Genomic DNA, 12513 nt, shown 5'->3' on the forward strand with positions numbered 1-12513 from the left:
TATCAAAAAATAAAGAAATTATATGTATAAATCACTGACGTATTAAATGCAGGGTGACTGGTTCCTTTCAGAAGAAACAATGGTCTGTATTTAGGGGTGGGTTGGAAAACCTCACATTAATAGAAATGTGAAATTAGACTGACCAAGATGATCTATCTGTTTCGTGATAAAATCTTGACGTTGCACCAAAGGTAAACATTCATTGTTCAGAGCTCGTAATGAAATTAACAAGTTTGAACTTTCGGAGTTTATTTTGCCATAGCCTCTTCATTTTAGAAAGAAAACAAAGCTCTGTGTTTTCTAAACTCACTTCGGTACGCATTTTCCCTCTTCGAAAATTGCTTCTTGAGCTAGGAAATTAATGAAACACTACCAAGCGAAAAAAGGTCATCAGGGGGAGAGGGGTAAAATCCAACGGGGAAGGGGAAGGGACTTATATTGTTCACTCGAGTTAGTCGAGTCATGTGACGAATCAGTACCCGGTTGCCAAGAAGTTGCAATAATTTGGACAAATAGACGGCGATCGTATGTCTATAATGCAGCCAATATCAACATGGCAAGTTATCGCTGGAGTTTATTAAACAACACAATTCTACAAGAGAGGAGCTGAGATAAAAAAATTACTAGTATTATATTACAGTGATTAACTGTCCTCGCGTACATCCCAATAACCGTGTGATACGAATTGAGAGCTTTATCCGATGACTGCCGGCCCAAGATCCTATTAAAGGCACAAAACAATGGACCAATCATAAGCCAGCTTATTCAGTCATAAGTGATTCGTGATTGACTTGCTTCATATCCTATTGCTTGCACATGTTTACTTAACTGGTAAATGACTTGAGCCTGATTGATAAGAAGATATTTCATTGGGCAGTCATTGAAAACTACTCAAATGCAATGAAAGCTGTAAAGGTAACTGTACCTAATGGCGGAGAAACGTGGGTAACACTGAACACTTAATTAGAGGAGTCTGAATCAGACTCTTTCACTTTTTCTTTCTCTTTCTTCTTTTTCTTCTTCTTCTTCTTTTCTTTCTTTTCCTAGAAAAGATAGAATCATTAGCTCGAGGTGTTTCCTGCCAAAGTGAAAAAAAAAACCCTACTACAATTACTTACTTCATCACTGCTCTCTTTCTCTTTTGATTTCTTTTTGTCTTTTTTAGATTTCTTTTTCTCCTTTCCTAGAGTCTCCTTTTCTTCATCACTTCCCTCTGTGTCTCTTTTCCTCTGTTTAAAGGAAAAGTTTAGTAAGTTACCAAACAAGAAACTAAATGTGGAGGAGATACTGTATCAAAATTAAACACACTTGTCTGATGATACAACAGACGTTGATGTAATCAAGTAACAATGTGCTAATGGAGTTGTGGCCAATTTCTTGACCAGATGGGTTTGTAACCTTTCTTTATTTACACAGATAATGAAACACATCGTCCATTAGCCTGCAAATAAATCATCATTACAACACACCTTTCTCCCTTCCTCAACTTCCTTGGGTGTCACAGGAGCACCAGGCATGAGTTCTTCCTTGGGTGTCACAAGTAAACTGGCAGATTGTTCATCCTTCAGTGGAGTTTTGTCAACACTAAAAAATAAACCACTGATTAGAAAGAGGTCCAGGATGGAAGCCTGTGTTTTATCCCCCTTCATGTAACACAAACCTGATATCTGGGTGACTTTGCATCCATTCTTTGGGTGTGCTTTCATTTGGTTTGCCATATTTGTCCAATTTACCAGATGCAATTAACTGTTTCTTCTGGAGTGCCTGGGTGATAAAACAACATTATGAGACAACAAAGAGACAATCAAGAAAATCAAGTAAAATATTGAATCGTTGCAACTCTAAGTGTCGAGGTCTCATTTCTTAACCAGTCATAAGGCTCCTGAGAGAATAGAACATTGATATAATCAATAGCAGGTTTATATCTACATGACTACATATACTTGATTGAATCTCACGCCGCCCGGTTAGCCCAATGGATAGAGCGCTGGACTGTTGTGCGGGAGGTCGAGGATTCAAACCCCGGCCGGACCAACACTCAGGGTCTTAAAATAATTGAGAAGAATATGCTGCCTTTCTATAACATCAAGAAATGGTTAGATATTCTAGTCTTCACGGATAGAGATGAATAAATGGAGTTCCTGTCTCCTGCAGGGTTGGGGTAGGAGACGTTAATTTCCCACGCACGAGATTACTGTGTGATGGATGTCCTCCCCTGGGGTGGGATGGGTGGTTAACAGGACCCCCGTTGATACCAGTGTTTACCACACTTAAGGGGCTGTCCTGTATAAATATAGATGTCTACTACTACACATGTTTGTTGTTATGTGGCTGTATATGTTACTTGCAAAAATTGAACTCCTGTGAGGCAAAAAGTAAGTGTAACACTATTGAGTTCGGTTTTACTTTGCAATTCATATCAGCAGAAGCCTGGTGTCTAAATAAGTTTGTCATACCTTTGGTCCCAGGCCCCATTTTCTGGGGTAAGTGTCTCTTTCCATGATAACTCTTTTGATCTTAGCAACCACACCATGATCGCAAGCCGCCATCACAGCAGTCGTCATAAGAGCAATTCCTGGAAAACAAAATAATAATTAAAAAGAAAAAATTAAAACCCAACCTTCACGTTTCCTTGTTCTTTGCAACTGGTAGCATTAAAACTAAGAATGATGGCATTAAAATCTGTGAAATGATAATTCTTTCAGACTTTTGAAGTATATTTATCATTACACTAACTTGAACAAATACTACATGTATGTAACAGCAGATCCAGCTGATTGCATTTTTGATTGGTCGACTACTTATAACTAGCTGACTGACTGATTTATGAATAAAGGCTGAAAGTTTCTAAAGAAACTGTGGTGCTGCATCGGTGGGGGTAACAAGGTAATTTGGTTACATCAACAAAGTTGAAATTGTAAATTGGCCACCGTAACGAATAAAAAAGCTGACGTTTCGAGCGTTAGCCCTTTGTCAGAGCGTTAGCCCTTCACTCTGACGAAGGGCTAACGCTCGAAACGTCAGCTTTTTTATTTGTTGCAGTGGTCAATTTACAATTTCAACTTAGTTGATATAACCAAATGACTGATTTATGGACTGACTGACTTGCTGACAGACAGAACAACTGATTTATTGACAGACTGACTGACTGACTGGCTGACACACTGGCAGACAAACTGACTGAATGACTGCCTGTCTGACTGACTCAATCACTGGTTGACACTGATCAACCATACGTATGATGCATGATCCTCGCAGTAGATAGCGCTATTTAAGCAATAGCGAAAATCAGACCTGACAAAAATCAGGCCTGTACGGGATTCGAACCACTGACCTCTGCGATACTAGTGCAGCGCTCTACCAATTGAGCTAACAAGCCAACTGGGAGCAGGCCGTTAAGTTGATTAACGGCCTGCTCCCAGTTGGCTTGTTAGCTCAATTGGTAGAGCGCTGCACTAGTATCGCAGAGGTCAGTGGTTCGAGTCCCGTACAGGCCTGATTTGTTTCAGGTCTGATTTTCGCTATTGCTTAAATAGCGCTATCTACTGCGAGGATCATGCATCATACGTATCTAATACCGCAGTTCAAAATATATGGTCTTCATATATTCATTGTATCTCACTGATCAACCACTCGACCAACTTTCCTGTTTTCATTAACAAAAGAACACTCACCAAGAGCTATAGCTTCTCCTTTTGTTGTCATGATAACAATTTCTTCATTCATTTCTATTCCAGACTCATATCTCAGTAGACCTGGGATCATCAGTTTTGCTCCATAACATATTGCATTCACCTACATGTAGCAGAAAAAGAAAAATACCGAATGAAAGCATTTACGAGACAACCCTATTAGCAAGCTTTTCACACAAAAATTCTACTTCTATCTTGCTAAATCAAAGATACTAAATAATCAAGTACAGCTGTAGCTCCATCAAATAATAACATACTAATTACTACATTCCATATGGCAAACTTTCCACTTACGGTTTGGCCTTGGCAATACACTAGGAATTGAGCTATATGATACTTACAATTATTACACGACTCGGGCAGTCAGAGGGCCAATAACTAAAATCAACCAATCAAAATGCTCTATGGCCGGTCCAATATTCTCTAAGTATTGGACCGGGCACTGTCCTGAATGGTCCCGAATGATACCGCACTTGTGTCCCTTTGAACTTCAGTCGTGTAATAAATCTCTTATTAACCAAGCTTGCTCGGGACCGTACTGGAAGAATATCAGCCCTCGGTCTTTTACGTACGGACCGAGCGCAGCTCGGTCCGTACTGTCAAGACCTCAGGCCAATATTCTCCCAGTACGGCCCTCACACTTGGTTAATAAGATATATGTATTGTAAGTCTTGTGCCAGAACACACATTTTGTTCTCACTGCTAAACAGGACAAAAGTTCCCCAATTAATCAAATCTTATAATGCAAAATAGTACTTACAGCGCTATCTTTAACAACCAGACGCTTGTGAGAAGTTAACAGAGCTTCCAATGGCTTGATGCAGCGGCGGAGATAAGATTCTATGAAATAATATATCTTGCAGTTAACACATGATTCTGTCTCATGTTCACAAACAACTTTTCTTGCATATCTTGCAGCCAATCAGCAGCAGTAACTTACCATCTTTGTAATTATCATACATCCATTGGGCATCAAGAACATCATGCATGGTGGCCATGTTATCCTGAAAAACACAAACCTTACTCTCACTACTATCTTCTTTATTCAAAGAAATAAAATGACAGCTGTAATGTTAACCTCAAAATTCCAGATGTATTGGAAAAGCATTAAAAAATAAAAATAGAAAAGATATAGATTCAACATGTGCCTTTTGAATGTTGAGACATAAGTTATTTGACTTACATTTTCAGACTGAATTCCTGAACGCACCCTTCTGAGTTCCTGCATATGAGCACCAATCCCCATTAACAATCCAATATGGACACAAAGTGTTCTTATGTAAGTACCAGCCTCACAGCTCACCCAAAACACCCCTGCAAAGTTAAAACAATGACTTACCAGTAAATTTTAAGTCTTCATCTGCCCATGTACATCTCCTAGACATACTTGTATAAAGGGAAATAGCACTAATCAATCTTTTTTTTTTATTTTCAAAAAGTACCTACCAAGATGCCGTTCCTGATCATACTCAATTAATTTGCTTTCATATATTGTTCTTATTCTAAGCTGTCGTTTAACTGCAGATATCAGTGGGGGTCTCTGAAATAAGGCTCCTGTAAGCATCTCTATTGTCTGCAAATACAGAAAAGATGATTGCATTATTTCCTAATAAAGTATTTTGATTTTCATATACAGTGTAATAACACGCCATTTTTCCACACGAGATGATACATGTTCAATGCACATAAAAATGGTTTGATGGAATTTTTACTGCTAGAGTCTCGTGTATTTTACAGCATAGAAGATTAATGAAATTGAAATGTCTAACATAAAAAAACAAATTGCAAAGACTGTAGGATGAAATTTTGATTCAATATACCAACCTTGGCTAATTCTGATTCATTTTCAATTGCTTCATGGAGCCTCACAATGCAGACATACTCTTTTCCTTTGGGGGCAAGGCAGGAACAGAATGTTAGTAAACATAAAATTAACTGTGGCCACACTTCAAATAGTTCTCTGATTTTTGCACTGTGATGCTCTCCCATTAAAAACATGGAATTCAAGCAGAACAAACAAACACATTTACTGATACCTGCTCCCTGTTGGGATTTGACAAGTCTTGTTGCTCTTTCAATGCACACTATTAGACATCCTGTCACTTTTGGATCAAGAGTACCACTATGCCCAGTTTTTTCCACTCGAAGAATTCTTCGTATCCATGCCACCACCTGCTCAGAAAAAGACAAGTTCTGATCTGGACTGTTCATGACAATGGAGAGCCAGTAGCAGTTCAAAACTCCCAAGCTCGTGGCAGACAGAGACATGCAGTTGTCAGTGAAACTCATCACTTTCAATAAATTTTTGGTTGGCTAACATGCTAAGCCATTCCTCTAGTTCTTTAGTGAATTTAATTTAATTTACTTCATTTTCACTGCATTATTTGCAGTGGGGAAGGACTAGAAAGGAACATATGAACCATTCATGCTAGTCCATCCTCCCACCCCAGGGGAGGACATCCATCACACAGTAATCTCGTGCATGGGAAATTTACGTCTCCTACCCAACCCTGCAGGAGACGGGACCTCCATTTATTCGTCCCTATCCGAGAAGACTAGAATATCTAACCATTTCTTAACATTATAGAAAGGTAGCAAATTCTTCTCAATTATTTTAAGACCCTGAGTGTTGGTCCAGCCGGGGCTCGAACCCTCTACCTCCCGCACAACAGTCCAGTACTCTATCTATTGATAAAGTGATAAAGACACAGCCGATCTCCAAGAGGACCTGTTTAGATTAGAAGACTGGCAACAAACGTGGAAGATGGAATTTAATCCTTCAAAGTGTAAGATCATGTGTTTTACAACCAAGAGAGATCCACCAAAGCAAGAATACGTATTCTGTGGACAAATCCTAGAAGAAGTGGAATCTCACCCTTATCTGGGGGTAATGCTCGATAACAAAATGAGGTGGTCACCACACATTGAAACAATCACATCTAGAGCAAATAAGGTCCTGGGACTTATCAAGTGAAACCTGTGGAATTGTCCAAAGTCAGTGAAAGAAAGCGTGTATGTGACACTTGTGAGGCCAAAACTCCAGTATGCCTGTAGCGCATGGGACCCACATTACCAGAAAGATAGAGTCGCTCTAGAAAGGGTACAGCGGAAAGCAGCCCACTTTGTCACTGGAAATTATGATCGAACGACGAGCGTGATGGAAATGCTGCAAGACCTACAGTGGGACACACTTGAAACAATGAGAAGACATGCAAGGCTCTCCACTATGTACAAGATGTGCCACGGCCTCCCAGATGGGGATTGGGGGGATTATTTGATAACAAACAAAGAAAAGAGAACCCGAGGAAGCCATGATTTTAAATTTATTGTACCGAAAGGACATAAAGATATTTTTAGATTTTCCTTTTTCCCCAGGACAATAACTGAATGGAACAAACTCCCAAAAGAAACTGTTTCCAGTCAATCCCTCCATATTTTTAAAAGCAAACTAACTTAAATTTATTTATCGGTAGTTTTAAATAGTTTTTAATAATTTTCAATAGTTTTTAATAGTGTTATATATTTAGTATAGCTTCGCTTATTATTATCTTAGAGTTGGCGTGATGTCCTAAATGATTTTGCCGACATAACGATATTTAGATTTAGATTTAGATTTGAGCTAACTGGGAGGCGTGAGCTAACCGGGAGGCGTGAAAAATCTATGAATCAACTTTGTTATTCAAAACTCCCTAAATTTCTGTATAATGGAAAATATTTGACTAGTAGTGACTCATCCAGTCCATACTTACCAGAACTAAAGTTCTAATAAGGAAAACTAGCATTACATAACATCTGAGTTGCATAGAGTAAGGAGGTAAGAGAGGGAGGGAGAGGCAGAAATCAAATTATTCTATGAATCAAATGTAAAATGTACCTCATGAGATGAGGGATTTGCTGGCTTGTCAAGATTTATAAACCCACTCCTGTGATAACAGAAGTAGATATCAATAATTAACTGTATGACAGTGTAATATAGTCCTAAAGTAATATGCCGACATAACATAATTCAAAAAAGGAAGCTCAAGAGTGTGAACAGAGTAAAGTGTAGTTTAAAAAAAAAAACTTAACCAAAACTGATCAACTTTAACACTCCCAGTGTATATACCCATATAGTGCTTGGTTGAAATGTACACATAGCATCAAAAGTGTATAAGCTGCTCAGAAATCGAGGTAACTTTACTTACGACACATAGTCCTTTAGTTCTCTCTTAAGAGGAGAACATCCATTTGGTAATGGAGTAAAATGGCCAGTTCTCACATTCAACTTATCATAGTTCTGTGTTGTAAAAATAGAACACAAGAAGAAGGTAAGTTATTATGTACAGATACACAGAGATTACAACTAGAAAGAGAACTAACATATACCTTGAGCAATAAAGGCCATTTTGATGTGTCCAACACACCAGCAGCAGATGTTGGCTTTAAATGAAAATCCTCTTCATGTTGAGTTTCCTGGGTGAGTGAATATAAAACATTAACTCATCAAATTAGAATATTGTAAATCCTCTAATAAGCACTCCCCCCCAGGCTTATTTAATTCAGGTACTTAGAGAGGGAGTGGCTTATTAGACGGGGGGGGGGGGCTTATTTATTTAGAACTCAATAAGGAACTCAATTTTGTAATCTAACTCTCTCCAAAGACCTTGTTTAGCCATGTTATATTTATTGCATCACTCCTTAATTTCCGTATACTGTTTTCTACTGATGCCAACATATGAATATATGAAGATGAATATAGTTTATATCTGACCACTTGCAGCCCAGAGGCTGAATTACGGGTACAGTGCGAGGTTGAGAACAGACATCAGCATATCAGGCGCCTCTGGCAACCGCTTCAGTCTATCGATCTCACCTTCCCAACCATCCTACCCCAGGGGAGGACATCCATCACACAGTAATCTTGTGTGTGGGAAATTTGTCTCCTACCCCAACCCTGCAGGAGACGGGACCTCCATTTATTCGTCCCTATCCGAGAAGACTAGAATATCCACAGGCGGCCGGCCCAAGCTCTCTTTGAGAACCACACAAGGAACACAATTTGCATATCTATTTATAAGGATTTGTATGGGATTTTCTACAAGATAGTCATAGAGATAGTTAAAAGTGAAAATACTAAATAAAAATGGCTTACCTTATTCCATGCGTGTGTTGCTTGCTCCTGGTGTCCTTATTTTACCGATTTCACTTGATTTAATCGGTTTTTTTTTAATCCTGGTTTTCTCTTCTTAAAGAGAAGACAAGGCCGAACACTTCTGTCCAGACAGCCTCCCGAACGAAGTAAAAAATCCCAAGCTAAAATGTACCCACGGCCACCAATCTACCGCAGAATTCAAGGGCAACGGTTGACCTTTCATTTCGATTCTCTTGCCACACAATCTCAGCCCTGCGATCAGCGCCAGGCGGCTCTTCGAGTCCTCAGTGAAACGTTAAAATGTTTGTAGACATCCGAGTCCTTTTTAAACACGACACAACGACCGTTGAAATCGGCTTGGTAACCTCGTCATGTTGGCAAACCAAGATTCGCAGGGGTACTAGACCTCAACTTGTCAACAAAACTTCTTGTAAAACCCGGGGTCCCCTCAGGTTTAGTACCTCTGCGAGTCTTGGTTTGCCAATATGACGAGGTTACCAAGCCAATTTCAACGGTCGTTGTGTAGTGTTTAAAAAGGACTCGGATGTCTACAAACATTTTAACCTTTCACTGAGGACTTGAAGAGCCCCCTGGTGTCGATCGCAGGGCTGAGATTGTGGCCAGAGAATCGAAATGAAAGTTCAACCTTTGCCCTTGAATTCTGCGGTGGATTTGTGGCCGTGGGTACATTTTAGCTTGGGATTTTTTACTTCGTTCGGGAGGCTGTCTGGACAGAAGTGTTCGGCCTTGTCTTCTCTTTAAGAAGAGAAAACTAGGATTAAAAAAAACCGCTTAAATCAAGTGAAATCGGTAAAATAACGACACCAGGAGCAAGCAACACATGCATGGAATAAGGTAAGCCATTTTTATTTAGTATTTTCACTTTTAACTATCTCTATGGCTATCTTGTAAAAAATTCCATACAAATTCTTATAAATCGATACGCAAATTGTGTTCCTTGTGGGGTTCTCAAAGAGAGCTTGGGCTGCCTGTGGAATATCTAACCATTTCTTGATGTTATAGAAAGGTAGCAAATTCTTCTCAATTATTTTAAGACCTCGAGTGTTGGTCTGGCTGGGGCTCGAACCCTTGACCTCCCGCACAACAGTCCAGTGCTCTATCCATTGAGCTAACCGGGAGGCGGTTAAGAACATCATAAGAACATCAATCAATCAATCACCACAATCAATTTTAAATGACAAACTAAAATTACAGTACTTGAATAAATTTATCATACTTACTGATATGGAGTGTATTTAGAGTTTTTGCTTTTTGAGGGGGAGGGGTGGGGGGCCTTAGTAGAGGGGGGAGGCTTAATAAATTTCTTCCTCTAAAAGGGGGGGGGGGGGCTTATGAGAGAATTTATGGTAAGTGCACTTTAGGGAAAAATTAACTCATAAAGACCAAGGCACATTTACTTTAGCACAAGGTTGGATTGTGACTGGTAGCATTTGTTACTGATTTTATCCTGTATTCTCGCCCTGCTAGAAATAAACCATTTTCAAGTAGGGTTTTATGACTTTGCTTCTCAAAAGATCACTCTGCAAGCCAGCCTTTATGTACCCAAGTTTAATATATAATTGTTCCTTTTAATATTGCAGTAAGATCTTCTCTCCTTGATGTACACAAAGCACAGAAACGATGTGGATTACTTCATATGTTAAGCTTAATTACATTGGAAATTGAAAGCTAAAGGTTCGTCTCTAACTTAGACCAAGAAATATTTTCTGCACGCCGCTGAGGTACTCGTGAGAACATGACGCTAATATAATAACAATGGTCACATGAGATTTTTAAATGGTGAGTGCGCACGATCTTCTTGATTACAAATGGAAATTAACATTTACATCATAACTAGTGATTAAATGTAACTGAGTTAACGCCGGGAAGAAGACTAACGTCGAAACTGAACATCTTTCTAGCAAACTGTGTGAGTTCTTGTTCATCAACTCACCCCTAGATGATTCGACGAGTCCAGATCAGCTACCGCGCTCTTCACCTTTTTTTCTTTCTTTGCAGAACCTTATAACCACACAAGAGGATCTTCCGTTAAAATGAATGAAAATACGATTCTTCCGTTAGAGGAGGAGATTATAAGGCATCCACACAGGCAACTGTTTTGCACGCGCGTACAACAAACACTAATTCGAAGCTTACCCGCATCTTCTTCCCGAACCCTATGCTTGTCTTTTTTCTGCTTCTTACGAGGCGTAACTTCTATGGAAGGTTAGAAGAAAGAAAAAATAGAAAGGTGTCGAAAAAATAAGCTATTTTCAAAGGCGATAATACCTGAATTTATAGAATTGTGTTAGTACTAACCATTGTCCGCCATGTTTCCACGTGCAAAAACTCTTCGTGGTGCGCATGAGAAGATTGGAACCCAGACCACTGTGCGGTCTCTTCTAACTCGGAGCTCCAGGACGCCCAAGGGAGGGAAGCTGGTTATCCACGATTACTTTAGGAGGTTGAGTTGCGCATGCAGGATATATGCACTCTTATGTAAAGTATAAGAGTCAGAGCTGATAGTAAAGATGTAAGGTTTATGAAAACTTAATAAAACCCCTACAATTGAAAGAGAAATGTTCCCGATTTTACCGAATTGAGATCAGTATCTTAAGTAACATGGGTGCGATATACTTGAAATTTATTGAAAATAGATAAATCGGCCGGTAGCTTTTTATGAACCTAACCTAGTGAATGAGTCTTTTGGATCCAACAGATATTGCATAATGATGAATGAAAACTTCACCTGACTAACTAGCAAACATGATCCATTTTAGATCAGTTATATTGATTACTTTGACGGTGTAATTTTCAAGAAATTACTAACTCTCTGGCCGCAAGTTGTTAATGAAAAAGTCGGGAATTGAACAAAATTAGGAATAGTCAAATGAAGATATCTTTAATCAGTTTAACAATCGTGTTGCCGTGTAATAATAAATGCTAAGAAAATAATTGCTCGTCGATGAGTGAGGAAAAGGGAAAATAACCTGAAAAAATATCGAATATTACAAGCTTTTGGCCGCCTCAACCAAGAGATAAAAACTGTAAATGTTTACTTGACTCAACTCAATTTTCCTGACGGTACATCTGATGTTTTATTATTTGTTTCTAACCCAGGATGTAATGTAATGTCAGTGGTAAGTTGCTTCAGCCTAAGTCGTTACTGAGTGCCGTGTATGCTAAGGAGTTCTGATTCTTTCTAAAAAATATAAAGAAATCTTTAGAAATTTCCATCTGGTTAAAAAGAACTCGTCTCCATTCCCTTGTGCTATTTAACAAACAGTAAAACGTCTCGACCCTGGAGAGGATACGGAAGGAAGCCGGCAGTTTGCCTTTCACTCTCATTAGTATAGAATACATATTAATGTCAAAGGAAAACTTAAACTCGGATAGTCTCCACAGGAAATGTTTTACATTTGAACTGTAATACTAATGTTATACCTGTCAGGATGGTTAGCAGATACTGCCCGCCTGGTCTGTTAAATATAGCTCTCTGACGCTCATGAATATTCTATTCATGGTTTAGAAAATTCGCATGGAGCTGGTGGATTATCGTGGACTACGGTCTTAAAGAAGCCACGTTTTGAAATGGATCATGCTTTTCCCTTGATCCCTCTTTAAAAAAAAAAAACTTTAAAAGCAAGAAAAGAATGGGCAAACAAGGAACGAAAAGGTACTTTAGTTGGT

At 39.0% G+C, this 12513-nt stretch overlaps 1 protein-coding gene across 1 annotated transcript; it reads right to left on the reverse strand.

Annotated features, from left to right (window-relative positions):
• Positions 1-556: 556 nt before the first annotated feature.
• LOC111332025 (uncharacterized) lies at positions 557-11212 on the reverse strand. Its single transcript, XM_022937286.2, has 18 exons — positions 11143-11212; positions 10981-11040; positions 10778-10845; positions 8058-8144; positions 7877-7968; positions 7567-7615; positions 5729-5864; positions 5517-5581; positions 5139-5265; positions 4876-5006; positions 4633-4696; positions 4453-4532; positions 3675-3795; positions 2457-2575; positions 1661-1764; positions 1470-1584; positions 1119-1229; positions 557-1043 (listed from the first exon to the last, which is right to left on the reverse strand). Exons 1-18 carry the CDS (start codon positions 11153-11155, stop codon positions 960-962), a joined length of 1626 nt encoding a protein of 541 aa, XP_022793021.2. The 5' UTR covers positions 11156-11212; the 3' UTR covers positions 557-959.
• Between the last annotated feature and the right edge of the window lie 1301 nt (positions 11213-12513).

The sequence above is a fragment of the Stylophora pistillata genome, chromosome 7 (assembly GCF_964205215.1).
Source record: "Stylophora pistillata chromosome 7, jaStyPist1.2, whole genome shotgun sequence".
NCBI lineage: Eukaryota > Metazoa > Cnidaria > Anthozoa > Scleractinia > Pocilloporidae > Stylophora > Stylophora pistillata.